At 39.3% G+C, this 22,611-nt stretch overlaps 1 protein-coding gene across 1 annotated transcript; it reads left to right on the forward strand.

The window, feature by feature from the left end:
* The first annotated feature begins 5,080 nt into the window (after positions 1–5,080).
* Positions 5,081–12,777, forward strand: LOC117384977 (uncharacterized). Its single transcript, XM_055228658.1, has 8 exons — positions 5,081–5,138; positions 6,964–7,302; positions 7,422–7,676; positions 9,056–9,103; positions 10,196–10,276; positions 10,617–10,648; positions 11,034–11,099; positions 12,624–12,777. The coding sequence occupies exons 1-8, from the start codon at positions 5,081–5,083 to the stop codon at positions 12,714–12,716; spliced, it is 972 nt and encodes a 323-aa protein (XP_055084633.1). The 3' UTR covers positions 12,717–12,777.
* The last annotated feature ends 9,834 nt before the right edge of the window (positions 12,778–22,611 follow it).

Consider the following 22,611-nt stretch of genomic DNA (forward strand, 5'->3'; position numbering starts at 1 on the left):
CTATGTCTCCTGTGTTGCTCTATTCACACTGACATTTCAGTTGACATAAGATTTACATATGTTCACATTTAAAGATTTTTAAGTACAAAGCTATTAGAACTACATCAGAAGTAGTGGACAGTGGCTGGAGCTTTCACCTACTTGAAGGTCTGCGGTTTAATCCCAGCTCCAACACGATGACAGCACTGTGACCAGTGCATGCTGTCATCGCGTCCATACTCTAGACACGTCATTAGTGATGGAAAGTAACAAAATACAAATGTACAAAAGGTGTAGGACTGCTTATAACTCCACAGCTCAGCCACCACATGCTGGAGTTCACCCGAGGGTTTGAGACGAGTGTGAAGTGGCTGGGATGAAAATTGGTACCTCTGAACTCAGATTCTCCACCGGAAAACGGTGGCATCTTCTGCAGGTGGTGGGGAATCCCTGATTCAAGAGGAGAATTTCAAGTATAGTTTCCTCCATAGTGTAGCTGGGCACTCCCTTAGAGACAGAGTGAGGGGCTCAGTCACACAGGAAGAACTTGGAGTAGAGCTGCATCTCCTCCACGTGGAAAGGAGCCAGCTGAGGTGGCTCAGGCATCTGTCTCTGGATGCTTCCTGTCTCTCAGCTGGAACGCCTTGGGATCCTCTTGGAAGAGCTGGAGGTAGTGTGATGGATGAATGTACTTAAAATTTTATGGTGTATCCTTTTTACTTTTACTTTTACTGGCTCGTACCTGTATCTCAATTTGATTCTTCAGTTGTCCTCAGAATCTATGAAATTGTAAATGTAACTGGGCGACTTAGACTCCTTCTTTAACTTAATGGTGACCTATGAAACTTGTTTGTTGGGAGTCTGCCATCTGATATCTACATGAAGATATTATTTCTTGGCCTGGAATGTTCCACGGTATAGATTTAAGGCTAGGCAAGTCAAACATTGTCAAAGTAGAGGCCTGTCTCACATCTTCAGGAAGACTGTTCCAGGTTTTAGCTGCAGAAAACTGAAACACTGATTCTCCATGTTTAGTCCTGACTCCATTAATATCCCTAGATTTCTAGCCTGATTTGAAGGTTTTATAGAGACTGGAGGTGACTGCTGACACTCTCTCTATGTTTCTGTGGGCCAAAGATGATGACTTCAGTCTTGTCTGAGTTTAGCAGAAGAAAGTTGTTTTCATCCACACACTGATCTGTTGGACGCAGTGGCAGAGTGAATCCACTGGTCCATATTCACCTGTTAAATGTATCCATCTTGTGTTTCTCAGACGGTGTAATCACTCATTTGTCAGAGGTTTTCAGCGGCAGTTATCTGGACACTGTTTTTGCAATCAAAACGTTTCGGCTCCCATCCCATTTTCAATTTGATGCTACTGGCTTTCGACACTGGGATTTATACGACTCTGAGATGGATAAGCCTTTCCCCCAAAGCGAGGAGTTTTAAAGTGAAAGTGCCCTTGTTTTCCAACTAACATCATTATGGATTGTTATTGTGCTAGTTCTGGTTTTGTCAAAAGTGTGGACCTGCTGTTCCCACACCATTCATTCATAAAAAAGTTCAAATAGTCTTCTATAAATGTAACTGCTGATTGTACATGGACTTTCTATCATGAGTCGAGCATAATCGTAGGCTCACTTGCTTCTTTTTTTCTTTTTTTTTTAGACTATATGTTACGGGCTGTTGTGCTCCAATGTTCTCTTTGCCTTTGTCTCTGTTCATGCAAATTCTGTTGGTGAGCTCCAGATCCTGATTGGCTTATTCGACTTACGCCTGGACTCTGGTTGGTCGTTGTTGTCTCTGCGCTGGGTCGGACATACACCTGCCTGCTCCACCAATCCAGGGAGTTCCACTTGTCCGTCGACCTGAAGGTTGGAGGATCAATTCCCTCTCGGAACAAGTTCTGTAATAACTACAGCGTTGACAAGTGCAAGACATTATTATTATTATTATTATTATGATTAATCTGCTAAAAAAAGTGATTATTTTATCACCTTTTTTGGTCAGTTAATATACTGACACCACAACATTCTATAGGAAAATAATATGTTTTGGAGGCTACTGTATATTGATCATTGTACAGTAATATTAAAGAATGACTAAAAACACATGTCATTATATTGTCTTTCTATATCTCTACATCTCCGACATGTTAGTGCCCTAGGAGATATCTCACACTACTAAATAAACTTGCCTCGCCTCATTACATTACGTTACATTCTTTGCTTTACAAACTTGTTCGTTTAGCAAGAACGAAGCAGCACCACTGTTTCCACACTGTATTTGAATGACTGACACTGTATTTGAATGTTCCTGTGCTTCTTGTTGTACCCACCGTCTGCCTCAGAGGTTTATATCACACAGGCTTTTCAGCTCATTTGGCATTTTTGGATGTTCTTTTTAAGTTCAAACTGAGATCTTAATCATTACAACATATTTCAATTCATGCATAGTTCCCTTCACTAAAAATCATTTTCATTTGACACAATATTTGGTAAGAATATGATAAGAAGAAGAACAGATGCCATTCTTATTGTCTCGTTGCCTCCTTCAAACCTGGATGTATGCACTCCCTATTCCCTCAAGCCAAAATGTCTCTAATATCACCCTCAAAAAAATAAATAAATAAAAATAAATAAATAAAAATAAATACATAATAATAATAATAATAATAATAATAATAATAATAATAATAATAATAATAATAATAATAATAATAATAATAATGCACACATTTATATTAGTGCTAAATCATTTTGTCATAGAATTTCAGTGGTACAATTAAGAACTAAAATGACTTGCAGAACAAAGCTCAACGAGGCCAGTTTTGTTATAATTTTTATAGTAGTATAGTTTTGTTAAAATAATTGTTGCACTGAGTGAGCTAAACTGTACAGAGGTTACAGGACCTCAGACCTCACCCCCTCAGTAACACATGGAAACCTGTTTGTATGTGATAAATGTTTGTGTTTTATTTGATCAAATCAGTAAAATTGTCTTTGTTTGAAGCGTCCAGTGCCCGCCCCATACACACACTCAGCTCTGTTCACCTGTAAAGCTCATAAGAGTCAATTTTGTAACTTTAAGTCTAAGGTTTAATATGTGTAGATTTTCTATGTAGCTACCTATGGCTTTGTAAAATTATAGTGATGTATCTTTATAGAGGGACCACAGGTGAGGGTAGAAGGTAGACATTAAACACATAAGATAAATATAAAAATGCCCTGATTTCTTTTTATAAAACCTTGATTCACCTCATATGAAGAGAAACACTGCCCCCTGGTGCTCACTGTGCATCCACACAATCCCCTTTAAACTAGTTCTTTATTCATTCACAAAAACATAAAATGATGTGATATGTTTAAGACAGGGGTGTCAGACACATTTTTACCGAGGGCCACATCAGCAAAATGTCTGCTCTCAAAGGGCCAGATGTAAAATAAATCAAACTACTTTTTAATTTGTTAATGAACTGTTTCTGTATTTATTACTTATTCAAATTACAAATATTGTGTATGCATTTGACTAGATGTAAAAAAATATGGCTGTGTAACTGTATCTCCTGATAAAATGACATTTAAAGACCATCATATCTTTTAGTTTACCCTATCGAGGGCCACATAAAATGATGTGGAGGGCCAAATTTGGTCCCCGGGCCTTGAGTTTGACACATCTTGATTTAATAAGGTTAGGCTGAAGCATTCTTTTGTTTATCAGTCAATCCTTAAAATAAACAAGGAGCTTAATCCATTGCTATCAAAGTGCTAGAAAGTGAGTAAATATATCTCACTTGAATTAATGTTTGTATCGTGTCTGTGTCGCATGTGTTGTGATGTTAATGTGTAGAAACGGAGCCACTGTTTAATGTGCAAGACAAATTTCAAATCTCTGATCTGACAATAAAGTATTATCTATCTATCTATCTATCTATCTATCTATCTATCTATCTATCTATCTGATTTAAGACAAAATGTGTACAGTGCATGTTCTATTGACTAATAAAATATAGGAAGAGTCAAAGTTACAACACATAAAAACTGCTCAGAAAAGTACAATAAGAAAGTTTAACCTTAACACATTTACTACTCAAGTCCTGATGCTCCACACATGCAGAGCTGCAGGGGGCACTGTGCTCTACATTCTGACTGTGACTGAAGAGTCACTCATGTTCTCATAATGAACCATGTCCACCTGTCAGTCACAGACATGTCAGATGCCCTCCCATCCTCATGAATAAACAAATGAATCATGGATCATGATTTCTATGCAAATGAATAAACAAACTGAAAGGTCAACTTTGACAACTTTAGTTCAATTGTACCATGGAATTGTGACGCTTTAAAGTCCCAGCTCAGTGTGTACCTGTTCTGAGAGTATCCTCCAGCTCCAGCTCACTTGGGCAGTGGAGCAGAGGTCTTGTGGAGACAGGAAGGACAGCACATACAGGGACAGGAATCTGGGGAGCACCGTGGTGAAGTCCACCCGCGTGACAGGGAGCGTCACAAGGGTGGACTGCTGCATTCACACAGCAGGATGATGTGATGGTCCATGTTAAACTGTATTTGTGAAGATTTGTGAGGGTCACTCATGTTCTCATAATGAACCGTGTCCACCTGCCACTCACACACATCAGATGCCCTCCCATTATCCTGTATCCCTGTGTCAGATGCCCTCCCATTATCCTGTATCCTTGTGTCAGATGTCCTTCCATCCTTTCATAACCTTATGTCAGATGCCCTCCCATTCTCCTAAAAACAGCAGCAGTGGTAGTTATGATTATAACAATAATGACCATGAGAGAATATGTGTAAAATAACAAAATTCACATACACTTTTTGATTGAACAAGTTTTGTAAAGTATTGTGAAATAAAATATTAAATGCTAAATTTGTGCTGAAAAGAAACTAGTAACTAGAACTGAGTAGTATTTTTAGAGAACATGTATGTATCTATCCATCTAGAGAGAGAGAGAGAGAGAGAGAGAGAGAGAGAGAGATACACACACACAAGTTTGAATGTATTGACGTATGAAGTGTGAAATGTTTAGAGGAAGTTTTAAAGAGAGGAAGAGTGTGAGAGAACAGGACTCATAGACATGATGGCCATGGCTGTGTTCAGACCTGTGCTTGTCTTTCTGAGTCTTCTGCACTGCACAGGTAAGAGACAATAACCTGTTTAAATGGAGCTACACTTATTGTCTAAATGTTTTATTATTCATCTGAAGGTTTAAAATGTCAAACCACAAAAGTGTGTCTCAGTTTGGATAAAAGAGTTTTTGTTTCATCTGAATGTGAACTCTTGTTAACTTTCTGTCTTGTGCATTTTGTTCATGCATTTATTTCATTCATGATACAAAAGAGGAACTATCAAGCTCCACATCTGAACATTATTAGAAAAAAAGTCATTTCTAAATTTAATGATGTGACTTTCATTTTGAACTTTTCACGTTTAAACACCAAACTGTTTTATATTGTTTCATTGTTGATCAGATGAATTATGTCTTAAAACTACACACAAATTGACCGGAGAGACGATGGTTTGCAGCAATAATGAGCCGTGGCTGTGGTGTTTGCATTAATTAGTCGACTTACAGTGTCTTTTCCTTCATAACTTGTCCTTGTAAAGTTGCTGTCTGACGTGGTAAAGTGTTATATTATTTTTATCCCCCACAGCTACAAACCATCCATAGTCCATCACGAGTCATTGTCCGAGCTCCTGTTCCAGTTTCTCTGTGTCTGATGCACTTACTCTGTTTCTGCTTTGGTGTAAATTGGGGCTAAAATTTCATAAAGAGGAACATGCCCTGACACATGTGAATGTAAATATGCAGCAGTAATGAGGAGGATTTGTCTACAGAAATACTTAAAACAAGTCTAGCAATGATTCATGGACTTAAGACTGAGCAAGATTTTCATCTATGATGTCACAATCCTGGGAAATTTCAAAGGGAGTGTTTGGTGAGGCTCAGAGGCAAAGGACTGAAACCAGAGAGAATGACCTGTGATACAACTCCAAGTATGTTTTTCATGAGTATTCTAAGATGGTTATAAACAGAATTTTTCATCCTATGGGTCTTTACAAAATGATTTATTTTCTTAGCAAAAGAAAATTAATCATGAACACAAAACTAATCTAGACTGAACACAACACTAAAGACACGACTTTTAACCTTGAAGTGAGCACATTTGAAGCCCAAACTCTGCAGTAAAGTGTCACAGTTCTCATCTCGGTAAAGAGTGACACTTCTTCAGTGACACGTTTAAAAACAGCTCACATGAACATTATCAAACTCTATATGTTATTGTTTAGTCTGGAATGTTCCACATTAATATGAAGTAATATTAGTTTCCATTAAACTGATGGATCTTGTGTTCTCTGGTGGTGCAGTGGTTTAAGTGTTGGACATGTGTTTGCTGAATGTCTCCACCCTCTCTCTCCCCATTTCACACCAAGACTCTGCTGTTAAATGAAACTTTTAGATCAAAAAAATATTACACTCAATTTATTTCTTTTTAAATATGAAAAACAGAACTAGTTCATCTAAATGTTTTGCAGTGGCCCAAAGTTCTTCCTCACTGACCTGATGTTTTCAGAGCATCATAATTATTCATTGCTGAGTTTATAAACACGTTTCACAACTTATAGATACGAGATGTGTGTGATTTAACAACAGAGACTAAAGCTAACGGACTAAGAAATAACACTGCAGAGAACATTCAGTCTATACCTGCTCTTGATCTACCAGCAGTAACATGGCTCATGTGTTTTGCCCAAGGACATAAAAGCAGCAGTATGCAATGTCACTAGAGGGAATTGAACCAGCAACTGTCTCTACCAACTGCTCCCTCTTGAACAGTTTAATTTCTGGAATATGAAAATATGATTTTAGATGTTTAGATCCTTCTTCTCTTGCTGAAGGTTGTTGGTGCAATCCCTGTAATATAACCAATATTTTCTTCCTTTATGATTTCTCTTCCACAGAATCAGTCTCAGCTCCACATGAGTTTGTGAAAGAGGGAGGAAAAATCACTTTGTCCTGTAACAATGTAAGAGAGAGACAAAGGAAATGTAGTGGAACCACATGGATTTTCAACTCAGCCAAAAGAACAGAATCAACTGAAGAACTTATTACACATGGACAAGTCGGGTCCAGGGTCACAGAGATGTCAAATCGACTCAAAGTGACTGAAAACTGTGGTCTGGAGATTCAAAATGTCCAGTCTCAGGATGCTGGACTGTTCCACTGTCAACAATACGATACATCTGTGCAACCACAACGTCTAGTGCCTGATGCTCCTGTGTATCTGTCTGTGGTCTCAGGTGAGTATTTTGTTATTAGATCAGGAGTCTAACCCACAACCTCCTGACTGAGAGGAGGAGACAGGAGAACCACTCTGCCACAGTAACACAGACTGACACAAGTGTTTTGTTTTTCACAGTGACTAAAACGAACAATAAGGAGAACGTTCAGTTAAGATGTAATGTGTCCTCCATTCTCTCTGATGTTGAAACAAAATGGCTGCTCAACGGCCAAGATGTCAATGATCTAACATTAACCACAACAGACCGTCGAGATGCCACCACTGTCACAGTTCCAAAATCATATTTCTATTACAAAGATGTGAATCTGTTCAAATGTGAAGTGTCTCATGGAGTGAACAAGAAGATCTTCTCTCTCAGATCCAACAAACCAGGTGAGACCAGGAGGAGGAGTCAGTTTGGGAAAAATATCAATTTATTAAAACTGAAATCCACCACAGACGACAGGATTTTTCAGTCTTAAACTATTTATAAACGTGTGCCAAAAAGCACAGACCACAGAGGAGAATCATGTGAGATTCACTCTGAGATACTAAAGTGTTCAGAAGGTCAGAGCTTTGCATTTTCTACTTTAGATTCAAGTCAGAACTGTGTCATTATTTGTGAAATGTGGTGTGATAGTTCAGATAAATGTTTTTAATGCACAGAGGCTGGTGATAAACTACAGGAAGTAGAGTCAGTGTCACTAATCTGCAGCAGCTTCACCCTGATCCTCCTGTGTGGATGTAAACACACGTGAGGATCTACTCTCACTTTTCACATTTAAACACTTCAAACTGGATTCATAGTGCTGTTTTGTGGACTGGGGTCATTATTTGCAGAGATTTACAAGAGCTGAGTAATGAAGTCGTCTTTAAATTATTTCCACCATTTCCTGAGTTTGTATCTTGAGCCTCTGTGTCCATCACTCCGTCTGCCCCTGACGCTCTGTTTTATTGTCTGGTGCAGTGGAGGTGATGTTTTGTGGTTATGATAGACCGACCAGACGTCCCTATTTACCCGGGACAGTCCCAGTTTTGAGCCCTGTGTCCCATGTCCCAGCAGATTTATACAAAACCACTGATTTGTCCCAGTTTAAGAGAAGAGGAGAAACAAAGTCAGAGAAGCAAATCAGGGCCTAAATGGAGCAGATGATCCTGTCGTGTGCGGCGGCTTAAGTACTACTAGGTTTTACAAACATTTGAACAGTAATAACCAGGACACTAAAATAAGAGTTCATTTACAAAACCAGATATTTGACTAAACTGTCCAAGGCTTAAAACTGTTTTTCTGGGATTGTTTTTCCATCCGTCCTTGAGTGAAACCTCAACTATACTGTTATTAACAATGTGAGGAGAAGATGGTGATATAAACATGAACTCTTTAACATGTTTTATTCATTTCAGAGACGACTACAACTACAACAACAACAACAACAACAACAACTAGAACTACAACAACAAAAGAAACAACAACGACAACAAGAACAAAAGCAACGACAACAACAGTCCTGACAAATAAAGGAGAAAAAGACTCCAGTGAAAACCATGCACCAAATCCATCACCACAAACTGAAGCAGGTCTACAGAGAACTAAACCTGTAGTTTTTTTACACAGTAAATGTCATTTGTTTTATAAACCAACAGACTAAAGTTTGTGTAAGTCTAAGAAATCAGGGTCAGTGTAACATCACAGAGCTGTGTGTCTGACTTTGTGTATTGGGAAGAATAGAGGCGTCTGATAAGGACTAACCCTCCATCTCTTCTCATTTCAGAGGAAGCTCAAACTACAGCCTCTCCACAGAACAAGAGCACATATGGAGGTAAAGGAAACACTACGTCTGACCTGACACAGGACAGAGTGTGGGTTAAGTGTCCTACACTGGACACAGGACAGAGTGTGGGTTAAGTGTCCTACACTGGACACAGGACAGAGTGTGGGTTAAGTGTCCTACACTGGACACAGGACAGAGTGTGGGTTAAGTGTCCTACACTGAACATGTTTTGGTTAATAAACCTGTTGAATTAGACAAGAATCCATCTTGTGCTGCTCCACGTCTGTGTTTGATCTGTCCAATCACAGAGCAGCATTGTGGATTGGGCGGAGCCAAAGGTAAAGTACCTGAACAAACCAAAACAAACATGGCGACGCAGACAGACGTACTTGAGCCGATTTGAGAAATATAAGAAATACAGGTTATTCTGTTGGAGAAAAATGTGCAGAAGGAAATGTTTGCGTTTGAGCTTTTTTCTCAAATGGAGCTAACATTCCATGATAATAAAGCTAAAAACAACTAGCACGCTAACAGTGCACATTCTGATTATCAGACAATAAAACACTTTATAATTAGATGCAGACAGAACACAGCTGTCTTATTTTTACCTCAAGAGCTGGTTATACAATATATGTGAACTGAGGAAAGACAGATTTTGCTTAAATACATGAAAACAAAAACAGGTACATGCTCTTTAAAGAGGGGGCATTTTAGGGGCATGTTTCTGATGAAGGAACAACGTTATAACATGGTACAAAGATCCAAAAAGTCTATTCATAAAACCTTGCATTATAACAATGACTATGACAAATAATGATGTTACCAACCAATAAAACACACTGTAGATGTGGAAATGTGATTCGAGCCCCTGATCTGTCTAAGTGCTGTATTCAAAGTGAAGTTTGTAAAAGTAGAGTAGTGGACAGAAGAGACAGTGAGGTATCAGTGTGTCAGAATCCGGGCTGTGTTTCCCTGAGTAGAAAGCTCCAAAAAGTAAATTTAATTTAAGTACAGTACTATTACTTGTGATTGTGTAGAGGTAAACGTGTGTGAACTGTGTTAAACTTGTGTTTGTGCATAAGTTCAGTACTTTTATTCTTGTATTTATTTACTGTGTCTGTGTTAAACTTGTGTGTGCAGGTTGGCTGTGGGCTGTGGTGGTGGTTGTAGCTGCAGTACTTCTCACTGTGGTGGCCCTGGTCACATGGAGGAGACTCAGAGGTGAAACGACAAAATACTGTATTTATGTGTCACAGAACAGAGGACTGAGGACAGAGGTGGGACTGTTTGTTAAACCTCCACCCTTCCTGGTGGAGGATCTGCCACTAAAGTAAAAACAAGAAAAAACAAGAACCAGCTAAATATGGTCCCTCGTTGCAGATTAGTTGCTGTAACTCCTCACCTCAATGATCTTCTTTTGGCTGGAGCCAAACACTATGGACCCCACACTCCCTCAGTCCACTTCTATATACAGTCTATGGTTGCAACACTGTACTTTTCTTGTGGGACAATTAAATACTTTCTTATCTTATTTATGAACTACATATGTGTTTGTTTACAGTGAAGTCTGAGGACACCGGAAACGACCCCCCTGTGAGTTTAACATTTTATTTTATAATCATAAATGTGCTACAGATCAATCATTTTTGTACAGCCCAATGATCGGATTGAACAGATAGACAAGTATGCTATAGTGGGCGGGGCTTACACAAATGTGAGATAACAGAAAAAAACAGGAAGTTGTCGTCTCTGCTCTGGTCAGTGTCTTTTGTTGTTGTGCTATTGGGCAAAACACTTCATAAATGTCATGACTCGGGGGAGGACATTGTTGCAGACTGTAGGAGATAAAAAAATCTAAAATGTAAGATAAATATCTATATAATATCTATAAATATCCATCTTGAGAGTCTCTGCTGTGAGGTTAAGTGGACGAGCAGAACAATCACAGAGCAGATACATTTGAATGTTTTCTTCAAAGGTTGAACCTGAAGAGGGAGTGTCCTACGCCACCGTCAGCTACAAGAGGAACAACCAGAGAAATGAGGTAAGAACTGGACCAGGACAAGGCCAGGACTAAACCAGGACTAAACCAGGACTAAACCAGGACTAAACCAGGACTGAACAAGGACTAAACCAGAACTAAACCAGGACTAAACCAGGACTAAACCAGGACTAAACCAGGACTGAACAAGGACTAAACCAGAACTAAACCAGGACTAGACTAGTGGTGCCAGGACTAAATCCAGGCCACCCCAGGACAAAGAGGGTTTAAAGCAGGACATATGTTTCTCTGGGTGTAAAGAGGATGTGGTGGAGGACGTGTGATCATGATCTAACAGACTAGTATGGTAACTATGGTAACTTGACTCACTGTATTTAAACAGACCAAACCTGTTCTCTGGGAGTACCATAGGACCACCAGCTCAGGAGTACCTAGCTGTAGGATTATTGTGCATGTTTGGATTGTTGAAGTGACACACACTCTGTAAATGAACCAATAACTCAACTAACTCAGTGGGCCAGGTCTTGGTCTGTGAACCACACAGTTACTGCTGAGGTGCCGTTGAGCAAGGCCCCAGTCTCACAGGTTGTGCTGAGAACAGTAGTCCACTTGTCCTAGGACAGAGATTGTAAAAACAGCTCTTCAGGTCAAAATATGTCCACTGTGTATTGTTTGAATCTAATTAGAAAGCATTTTAATGTCCAATAATCAGGTAGTGCACATTACCATGCTAATTGTCTGTGTAAACCCTCAGTCGTCCAGGTCTGATCCATGGCAAAAGACAAATCATTGTAAGAGTGAATCCAAGACACTTCTTCAGTTCTGGTCAGATTACTGCGGGACATTCTCTTATAGGATGGAGTTGTAGATGGGGAAGAGATTATGTCTCGGGCCTCCATTTCTGTTTAAGGAAAACTTCAGAGAATTTTCAGACAGTATGATATTCCTGTCTTTTCAAACCCACAAACACTTCAAGACAAAAACTGGTCCACCAAAGGACAAAACCATGAGCCTTAAACTAAATAATGTATCTACTCCATTCAGTGTAGTGAAGAGTGCAGTGAGCGTTACACTGGACAAACTAAACAGACACTCCATAAGAGGATGTACCAACACCGGGGTGAGAGCTGCTCTGGACCCCAGTCTGCAGTACATCTACATCTAAAAGACACTAACCACTCCTTTGAAGATAGTGAGGTTCAGATCTGAGCCAGAGAAAAGAAATGGTTTGAGAGAAGAGTTAAAGAAGCTGTTTTTGTTGAAAAGACAATCCTTCCTTAAACAGGAATGGAGGCCTGAGACATAATCTCTCCCCATCTATAACTCCATCCTCAGACCCAGAACAATGAGAACAATAGCAGGGTCGTTAAGGGCAGTAAAAATCAGGTACAGTGTCTTTAATACAGATGAGGGAAGTTTAAGCTGCAACTGTGAATATGCAGATTTATGTTGTAATACAGCAGGTTCAAGTTTATATGATCAGGTTCAACATTTGTGTTTTTATGAGTAAATAGAATGTGTTTTTTTCTTTACCAATTTAAGATATTGTCCTGTCCCTCTGCTCAGGTCAGACCGAGTGAGGAGGCAATGATCTACAGCTCAGTGAGGAACACCACTGTGGAGGACCCTGCTCAGCTCTACGCCACCGTCAAGAAATAAACCAACAACCAAGACACGCAAAACTAATACACCAGCAACTAAACAACCGACCCAGCACATCTAAAACGACTCATTTGGACAAAAGTAATAGTAGGTAGTAAACAGTAGTAAAAGTAGGTGAAGCCTAGTACTAGTAGTAGACCTAGAAGCAGTAGTAGCAGTTTCAGTAGTAGCAGTAGTGGTAACATATTAGAAGTATTAATAGCTTAGTAAAAACAGTAAATGCAGTAGTCTTGTATTAGTATAGATAAGTAATAGCAGTAGCAGTATCCCAGTAGAAGTGAACTTTAACATTTTAAGGTCAACTTGAACCTGTTTGGTTCAAGTGCAAAGTGCTGTACAATACAAATTAATAAACACAAACAGTTTTTTTTATATGTATTTCCCATAGTATGTAGTAGTAGTAGTAGTAACTTAGTTTTTGCTGTAGAAGTATAATAACTTAGTAGTACAAGTTGTCATCGCAGTAATACTTTTGTTCTGCAAGTTGATGTTGAGTTAAAGTTTCTGAGAAAGAAGAAGGAACTTGTCAGAATATGTGAGAAAGAAACAGTAAAGTCACACAGAGGAGGAAGAGGAAATAGGGTCAAAGGACGTCAGCCTCCTCTGCTTCTGGTTTGAGTTTTTACCACAGATGAGTGTCGTTTTGCTTTGACGAGGGAGAAACTAACACACAAATAGACACAGTTCTAGAGTCACAGACCACAGTTCATCAAAACTGGACACATTGGCACCACTTCTGCCTTTCAATAATGTGGTGATAAACATTTATAATCACACCTGCAGCTTTTTAATGTTTTAAATGGACCTATGCATCTTTTTATTTGTATTGTCAGTATTTTGTATTTGTTTCTTTTGTTTGTACTGATACTTTACAGTGACATGACTCTGGGGGGTTCTACATTTATCTACAGTGAGGCAAAAAAGTATTCTGTGGAGTCAAAATGATCACAAAAACAGTGAGAAAATCCCAGAACCTAGTGAACGACCTGCAGAGAGCTGGGACCAAAGTAACAAAGGCCACCATCAGTAACACACTACGCCACCAGGGACTCAAATACTACAGTACCAGACGTGTCCCTCTGCTTAAGCCAGTACATGTCCAGGCCCGTCTGAAGTTTGCTAGAAGCATTTGGATGATCCAGAAGAGGATTGGGAGAAGGTCATATGGTCAGAAGAAACCAAAATGGAACTTTTTGGTAAGAATTCAACTTGTCATGTTTGGAGAAGAAAGAATGCTGAGTTGAGTCCAAACAACATCATACCTACTGTGAAGCATGAGGGTGGAAACATCATACTTTGGGGCTGTTGTTCTGCAAAGTGACCAGGACGACTGATCTGTGTAAAGGAAAGAATGAACATGACATTTTGAGTGAAAACCTCCTTCCATAATCATCATTACAGGCCTCTCGCATCTTTTAAAGTGGGCAAACTTGCAGAATTGGAGGCTGATTAAATACATTTTTGCCTCACTGTATATGGTGGAATGTTCATCAGTTAACAAAGTTACACAATGAACACATTGGCCAAAACCGTTTTAACCTCCTAAGACTCAAACTCTTGCATGACATGCTTTATTTATTTCTCTTTGTTTTTCGGGCTGGTTGGGACCTGATGAGTATAAAACAAAGAATTATATTTTTACATTATGAGAGAAAATATGTCCACATATGAGGACTTTCACATTTGAATAATGATTTGCATTTATTTATTATTTGCAGCTATTTATTAAATGCCTGAACACAGCAACATTTTTTCTGAGTGTAAAAACAGAATGAGAACCAACAATTGTGTCTCATTTGAATTGTTGCCAACAGGTGCAGGAAGAAATATGCCTTTAACAAAGTCCATCTTGAATCTAGACTATAATGTTCTATAGCAGTGGTCCCCAACCTTTTTATCACCGCGGACCGGCCAACGCTTGAAAATTTTACCGCGGACCCACAATTAAGTCAATAGCAGAATAAACCACACTTACCGATCAGGAACAGCATCCAGTCCATCAAAACATAAGGTCCCTCTGCTCCTCAGTCCATCATGAGATCTACACTCGGTTCCACGAACCACTCCGGGTCCGAGATGCTTCTAGTTTCGTCATGTTTCGTCATGTTTAAAATGCAAAACTGCTGCGTAAAATTACGCAATACGCGCGCATAATTTTACGCGCGGATCTTTATATCCAGTCTCGTGTTTTTCCGCGGAGAAGTGACGGAACAGGTTTCACTTTCCTGCAGCAGATTGGACATGGAGGCTCTAACTTCCTTTGTGGACATAATTTCTTGACTGGATTATATTCTCTGGACCTTTACGGAACGAATGAGACCAACTTGGTGTGAATATGTTGATGTTTGACAGAACCAGAGCGCTCAATGGTAAGTGAAGTCCAGATTCACATTTCTGACTTCTCTGTAAAAACGGCTTTCCTGTCAGCACTGTGGTGATTGGAGGTGTAAATGGTTTACATATTCAGAAAGATGAATGCCGTAGCTTTCATTTGATGTGTAGATTGTTTGTGTGGGTGACGCAGAAATACACGTACATTGCTGTAAAGTTGTAACGTGTAACGCGGGCGGGCCGTCGGAACGCTAAGTGGTTAAGTTGTCGGCGCTCAAGTGACGGAAATGTAACCGAGAGAATCCGGTCATTTTTCAAAATAAAAGATTTTTCAAAATAAACGATTGTTCAGACTCAGATAATAAATACAACAGAAATAATTAATTATTTCTTGGTCGGCCCGCGGCCCGGTACCAATTGATCCACGGACCGGTACCGGTCCGCGGCCCGGTGGTTGGGGACCACTGTTCTATAGTCTTCTGTCACCTTTAAGTGGCAGTTTAATGACCTGATATGTCAACACCAGGACCTTGTACAGAAAAAAAAAAAATTGTGGCCTAGACAGCCAGAAATATGTTGTCCACATATGAGGACGCCAGGCCCTAGGAGGTGAAGATAGTTTGAAAACATAAGAAAAAATACAAAGTGGATTTCCTGTTTAGGAATTTGATTTTCACCATAAAGGTGAGAGTGACTCACTGTAAAACTGCTAACGCTAGCTAGCTTGTGACTGTAATTCTGTGGGAGAGACTTGTTTAAGTCAGTTCTTTTTGGTCAGATTGTATTAAAACAAAGCTCAGATTAAAGTCAAACTTGAACAAAGCTTCAGACAGAGCAGTGCCCCAGTTAGCATCACTCCTCCAGGGAATGTTGATGACATCAGCTGCAAAGTATCAATTGACAGAGCGATCATGAAAAAGAGAGTGTGGTTCTGTCACTGGGCTCTCCCTGTATATGAATAAATGAATAAAAAGAACACACACACACACACACACACACACCCCACACACACACCCCCCCCACACACACACACACACACACCCCCCCACACACACCCCACACCCACACACACAGTGTTTTCTGTCAGACATTTGCTCTAATATATGAACTAGAGATTTTACTCACGACTTAAGGCCACAGTTAAAATATACTTTATGTTGACCAACCTGAATTATACGTCTGTTAAACTTTGTAACTATCTGACATTAAAGAAGACATGTTGTACTTTTGTCTGCATATAGTTATAATCTATGACTCCTGTGGATCATTATGTTATAATTTGTACATTTATAAACCACAGGATGTAAAAAAGTAAAGTAGAAGAAAACATTTTTTCATTGTGGTTGTTTTTATTTCACTGAAAAACCTGCATCCTTCATCTCCACAAACCTGACTCTTACTTGGCCTGGAGGAGGCCTCCTCCTGCTTGTTTCCATAGAAATGTTTTCGCTATGACTATAATGTTCCACAGTATGGCATTAAACCTATCTCCATGGAAGTGGTTTAACTTTCTATTTCCATAGAATCATGCAGGTGACACGCCTCCAGAAAGTCACATATTATGTCCTTATAACATGGTTAAAATGTGTGAAAAGTGGATTTCACACAATATTTCCACTTTAACCTAAGTGCTGTTTTTGTTTCTCCACCCAGACACACACACCTCACATAATGACAACTACAGTCTCAGCCTGTGTCGCCCTCTCCTGGACACATGATGCACACACAGTTGAGTTTGTTTTATTTGGATCAACTCCTCTGAGCAAAGTTAATAAAATAAAAGAAATAGATGCCTTATAATCCTGCAGTATATTTACGATTTCTTGTGAGTAAATATGATCAGACTGCAGTGTTTTCTATGGGCTGTGGAGGACAGGACAATTCTTTGGTGGTTTGTTGTGTAACAAACAGATTGTCAGATTGCAGATTTGTTGACCTGTTTAATAGTTAATAAATTGTTATGTATGTGGAGTTTGCATGTTCCATAAACAGATGTATTTGTCAAGACCAAAATAAAAAAAAAAAGCAAAAAAAAATAAAAAATAAAATAAAAAGTGATATTTTATACAAAAAATGGGTACAATATATCATATTTGGTCATTTTAATGTTTTGTCTTTCAATTACTCTTACAGTTACTCTTGTTTTAGAGGTTTCACTGAATACTTTTTACTCCTGCTAACTTCCTGGACCACTACTTTGTACTTGTACTTGTATAATATCATGTTGAAGTAATGGTACTTTTACTTACAGTTGTTTCTACTGTCCCACCTCTGTCAAAGAGTTGTGTGTTTTGTTTCATGATGGTGTCAGTCTAGAACAGTGCATTTCAACCTTTTTTGAGCCAAGGCACATTTTTTTCATTGAAAAAATCACGAGGCACACCATAAGCAGAAAATGCATCCTATATTTACAATATAAAGTAATTCTCATCAGATTATTTTGAACAGGAATCAAATAAACACACAAAAAAAGCATTTTATAATAAAATAAAATATTTCTACTCACTCAGTGTGAAACCTGATATTTTTTAGACCAGTTAGGTGTAATTGGATAATTTCCTATGGCAATATCTCACGGCACACTAGTGTGCCACGGCACAGTGGTTGAAAAACACTGGTCTAGAAGACTCCTCCTCTGCTACACAGAGAATCAACTTCAGTGTTAGCAGCTCCTTCCCTCAGTGCGCCCTCTGCTGGCTTCAGTGTGACACTTTGACTTGTCTTGTTTTTAATACACTTAGATTTATTTATTTATTTATTTATAGCGGACAGTGCATGTTGACCAATAGTAACTGTTTAACATGCCAGAATTAGCCAAGAGGCTAGTTTTCATCTGTTGTCCGTTGCCATGATGTACAGATGGCTCCTTGCAAATTTAAATAATTTACAGAGGACACATAGAACAAAATAAAAATAAATGTGCATTTACAGGTGTGGTAAAAAGGTAGAAAAGCATTAAGTCTTGAGCAGTGAATCATAGCAAAGACAAGCGAAGTGAATCATAGTGAAGACAAACGAAATAATTAAAACAGACAGGTTATTAAAAACAGCATGCAATTAATAACAGTAAAAGATTATGTTAAAAAAGCACAAGAAAATAAACAGAGGGCCAAGAAAAAGATTTGTTGAAGCAGAATTACAGAGGCGCACATGCAAAGGACAAACACTAGATGGCAGCAGCAGGAGTTTGGTGTTGACAGGTCTGATTTGTTAAAAGCCAACGTTTAAATTGAGACTTAAAAGAGTTGTATGTTGAGCTCTCCCTGATAGTTGTAGGGATGCTGTTCCACCCTTTAGAAGCTCTAACAGAATAGGCTGATTGACCAAATGCTGTCTTTCTGAATGGAATCAGACAGTCTCCTCTTGAGGCTCCTCTAGTGATGCGGGTTGAGCTTGATCTGAGGCTAACAAAGTCATTGAGCGGTGGAGGGGCGAGTCCATGTAAGATTTTATAAACAAAGCAGGCATCTGTGAATCTTATCAGATTCTCCCAACTTAAAATATTATATTTAGATAAAATGCTGCAGTGATGGATGTGGCGTGGTTTTTTGTCTAGAACTTTGAGTGTCTGTTTATACAGTGATTGTAGTGGTCTGAGTGTGGTGTGGTTGGCCTGGGACAAGCTCGTCGGGTGCGAGAAACTAGATACTTTTAAAGAGCATGTCCCTGTTTTTACTCCATGTATTTGAGCTCAATGTGTCTTGTCCAGTGCAGATATTTTGTACAAGCAGCTCTTGAGGTCAAAATAAGACCACTGTGTACTGTCTGCATCTAGTTATTAAATGCTGAATCTTATTCAATGTTTAGAATGCAGATTCCATACATCTGTTTTCTTCCTCTTTATCTGGGACCCCCACACTTCTCTTTCCACACACACCTCCTCCAGCTCCTCTGGGGGGATCCTGAGCTGTTCCCAGACCAGCTGAGAGACTCCAGTGTGTCCTGGGTCTGAGCCTCCTCCTGGTGGAACATCCCCAGAACACCTCCCCAGGGAGGCGTCCAGGAGGATGCCTGAGCCACCTCAGATGTCTCCTCTTCACTTGGAGGAGCAGCGGCTCTACTCCAAGCAACTACAGTGTGACTGAGCTGCTCAACCTCATCTTTAAGGGAGCACCCATCCACCCTGTGGAGGAAACTCACTTTGAGTGCTTGTTTCATGTTCTTGTATAATGTATTACCAGAAGCAAAGCTCTTATACATTTCTAGCCGAAAAATCAAGACAAATCAAGGAGACCCCAAAATACTTGAACTTCAAAATGTGAGGAGCAGCTGAAGTCTCTTGGAGGAGGCCCCGGGGAAGACCCAGGACACACTGGAGGAACTATGTCTCTCGGCCGGCTTGGGGACGCCTTGGGGTCCCACCGGAGGAGGGAAAGTGATGGATCGAATTCAAGGAGTTTTAGAGACAAAAACTCTCCTGAACAAGCAGTGAATATAAAAGTCTGTCCTGTAAAATAACATAAAACACTCATTTGATTAAAATGATAAAAACATTAAAACACATGAGTCTGCGTTTCGTATCATTAGTACCACAGATGTAGTGACGTCTGATGTGTGAAGAGGAAGTTTTAAAGAGAGGAAGAGTGTGAGAGAACAGGACTCATAGACATGATGGCCATGGCTGTGTTCAGACCTGTGCTTGTCTTTCTGAGTCTTCTGCACTGCACAGGTAAGAGACAATAACCTGTTTAAATGGAGCTACACTTATTGTCGAAATGTTTTATTATTCATCTGAAGGTTTAAAATGTCAAACCACAAAAGTGTTTCTCAGTTTTTTATAAAATTGTTTTTGTTTCATCTGAATGTGAACTCTTGTTAACTTTCTGTCTTATGCATTTTGTTCATGCATTTATTTCATTCATGATACAAAAGAGGAACTATCAAGCTCCACATCTGAACATCATTAGAAAAAAGTCATTTCCAAATTTAATGATGTGACTTTCATTTTGAACTTTTCACGTTTAAACACCAAACTGTTTTATATTGTTTCATTGTTGATCAGATGAATTACGTCTTAAAACTACACACAAATTGACCAGAGGGACGATGGTTTGCAGCAATAATGAGCCGTGGCTGTGGTGTTTGCATTAATTAGTCGACTTACAGTGTCTTTTCCTTCATAACTTGTCCTTGTAAAGTTGCTGTCTGACGTGGTAAAGTGTTATATTATTTTTATCCCCCACAGCTACAAACCATCCATAGTCCATCACGAGTCATTGTCCGAGCTCCTGTTCCAGTTTCTCTGTGTCTGATGCACTTACTCTGTTTCTGCTTTGGTGTAAATTGGGGCTAAAACTTCATAAAGAAGAACATGCCCTGACACATGTGAATGTAAATATGCAGCAGTAATGAGGATCATTTGACGGCAGAAATGCTGAAAACAAGTCTAAAAATGATGCATTTTCATAACAAAACTAATCTAGACTGAACACAACACTAAAGACACGACTTTTAACCTTGAAGTGAGCACATTTGAAGCCCAAACTCTGCAGTAAAGTGTCACAGTTCTCACCTCAGTAAAAAGTGACACTTCTTCAGTGACACGTTTAAAAACAGCTCACATGAACATTATCAAACTCTATATGTTATTGTTTAGTCTGGAATGTTCCACAGAATTAATATGAAGTAATATTAGTTGCCATTAAACTGATGGATCTTGTGTTCTCTGGTGGTGCAGTGGTTTAAGTGTTGGACATGTGTTTGCTGAATGTCTCCACCCTCTCTCTCCCCATTTCACACCAAGACTCTGCTGTTAAATGAAACTTTTAGATCAGAAAAATATTACACTCATTAAAGGCACAGTACCTGATTTTTAGTGTTTTAAATATCTGAAAAACAGATCTAGTTCATCTAAATGTTTTGCAGTGGCCCAAAGTTCTTCCTCACTGACCTGATGTTTTCAGAGCATCATAATTATTCATTGCTGAGTTTATAAACACGTTTCACAACTTATAGATACGAGATGTGTGTGATTTAACAACAGAGACTAAAGCTAACGGACTAAGAAATAACACTGCAGAGAACATTCAGTCTATACCTGCTCTTGATCTACCAGCAGTAACATGGCTCATGTGTTTTGCCCAAGGACATAAAAGCAGCAGTATGCAATGTCACTAGAGGGAATTGAACCAGCAACTGTCTCTACCAACTGCTCCCTCTTGAACAGTTTAATTTCTGGAATATGAATATATGATTTAAGATGTTGAAACAGCTGTATCTTCTCTTGTTAAAAGCTGCTGGTTCAATCTCTGTGTTATAACCAAACTTTTCTTTCCTTTATGATTTATCTTTTACAGAATCAGCCCCAGCTCCACATGAGTTTGTGAAAGAGGGAGGAAATATCACTTTGTCCTGTAACAATGTAAGAGAGGGACAAATCAACTGTAGTGGAACCACATGGATTTTCAACACAACCAAAACTGAAGAACTTATTACATTTGGAGAGGTCAACCGAAATGTCAAAAACATGTCAAATCGACTCACAGTGACTGACAAGTGTGGTCTGCAGATTCAACATGTCCACCCTCAGGATGCTGGAAGGTTCTACTGTCGACAATGTGACCAATCAGGACGTCTCCTGTCCTCTGACGGTCCTGTGTATCTGTCTGTGGTCTCAGGTGAGTATTTTGTTATTAGATCAGGAGTCTAACCCACAACCTCCTGACTGAGAGGAGGAGACAGGAGAACCACTCTGCCACAGTAACACAGACTGACACAAGTGTCTTGTTTTTCATAGAGACTACAATGTACCACAATGACACAGTTCAGTTACATTGTTCTGTGTCCTCCTTTCTCTCTGGTGTCAAAGCCAAATGGCTGTTCAACGGTTCAGAAATCAATGACTCAGAAATACTCACAACGAGCTCTCCAAACATCGCCATTATTACAGTTCCACAATCACATTTACTTTATAAAGACGTGGATCTGATCAAATGTGAAGTGACTCATGGAGTGAGATCCAACAAATCAGGTGAGACCAGGAGGGTAGTTTGGGAAAAAAAATCGATTACGGGTAAAGCCCAGCAGACACAACAGGAGTTTTCTTAATCGAATTTTAAAAGTGCATAAAAAACCCATAAGGCAAAAAAATGTACTCCGTTGAATTGACAGAAGTCTCTCAGATTAAATACTGACCCACGAGTGAGTCAAGAATGGACAATGTTACGTCCTCTTTTCAATGATTTATTTATACCAACCGTCCCAACCCGGGTGTGTCCCAGCTCTGAATTTTGAAAATCTGGTCGCCCTGGGTTACAATATGACAGAGCAGCTCAGAATTACACTGGCCCCACACACATGAGGAGCACAGCGGCTTCAAAATCACTCATGAAGATCCAAAGTCGGGTCACACCTTCATGAAGTCAGAGAAGCAAATCAGGGCCTAAATGGAGCAGATGATCCTGTCGTGTGCGGCGGCTTAAGTACTACTAGGTTTATACAAACATTTGAACAGTAATAACCAGGACACTAAAATAAGAGTTCATTTACAAAACCAGATATTTGACTAAACTGTCCAAGGCTTAAAACTGTTTTTCTGAGATTGTTTTTCCATCCGTCCTTG

Source organism: Periophthalmus magnuspinnatus, chromosome 2 (genome assembly GCF_009829125.3).
Source record: "Periophthalmus magnuspinnatus isolate fPerMag1 chromosome 2, fPerMag1.2.pri, whole genome shotgun sequence".
NCBI lineage: Eukaryota > Metazoa > Chordata > Actinopteri > Gobiiformes > Gobiidae > Periophthalmus > Periophthalmus magnuspinnatus.

What these genes read in the sequence shown, in the direction of transcription:
- LOC117384977 (XM_055228658.1), top strand. Translation starts at nt 5,081, where the DNA reads ATGGCCATGGCTGTGTTCAGACCTGTGCTTGTCTTTCTGAGTCTTCTG. An exon ending in GTATCTGTCTGTGGTCTCAG is followed by an intron (nt 7,303 to 7,421) that starts GTGAGTATTTTG and finishes TGTTTTTCACAG; the next exon opens with TGACTAAAACGAACAATAAG. An exon ending in GGAACAACCAGAGAAATGAG is followed by an intron (nt 11,100 to 12,623) that starts GTAAGAACTGGA and finishes CCCTCTGCTCAG; the next exon opens with GTCAGACCGAGTGAGGAGGC.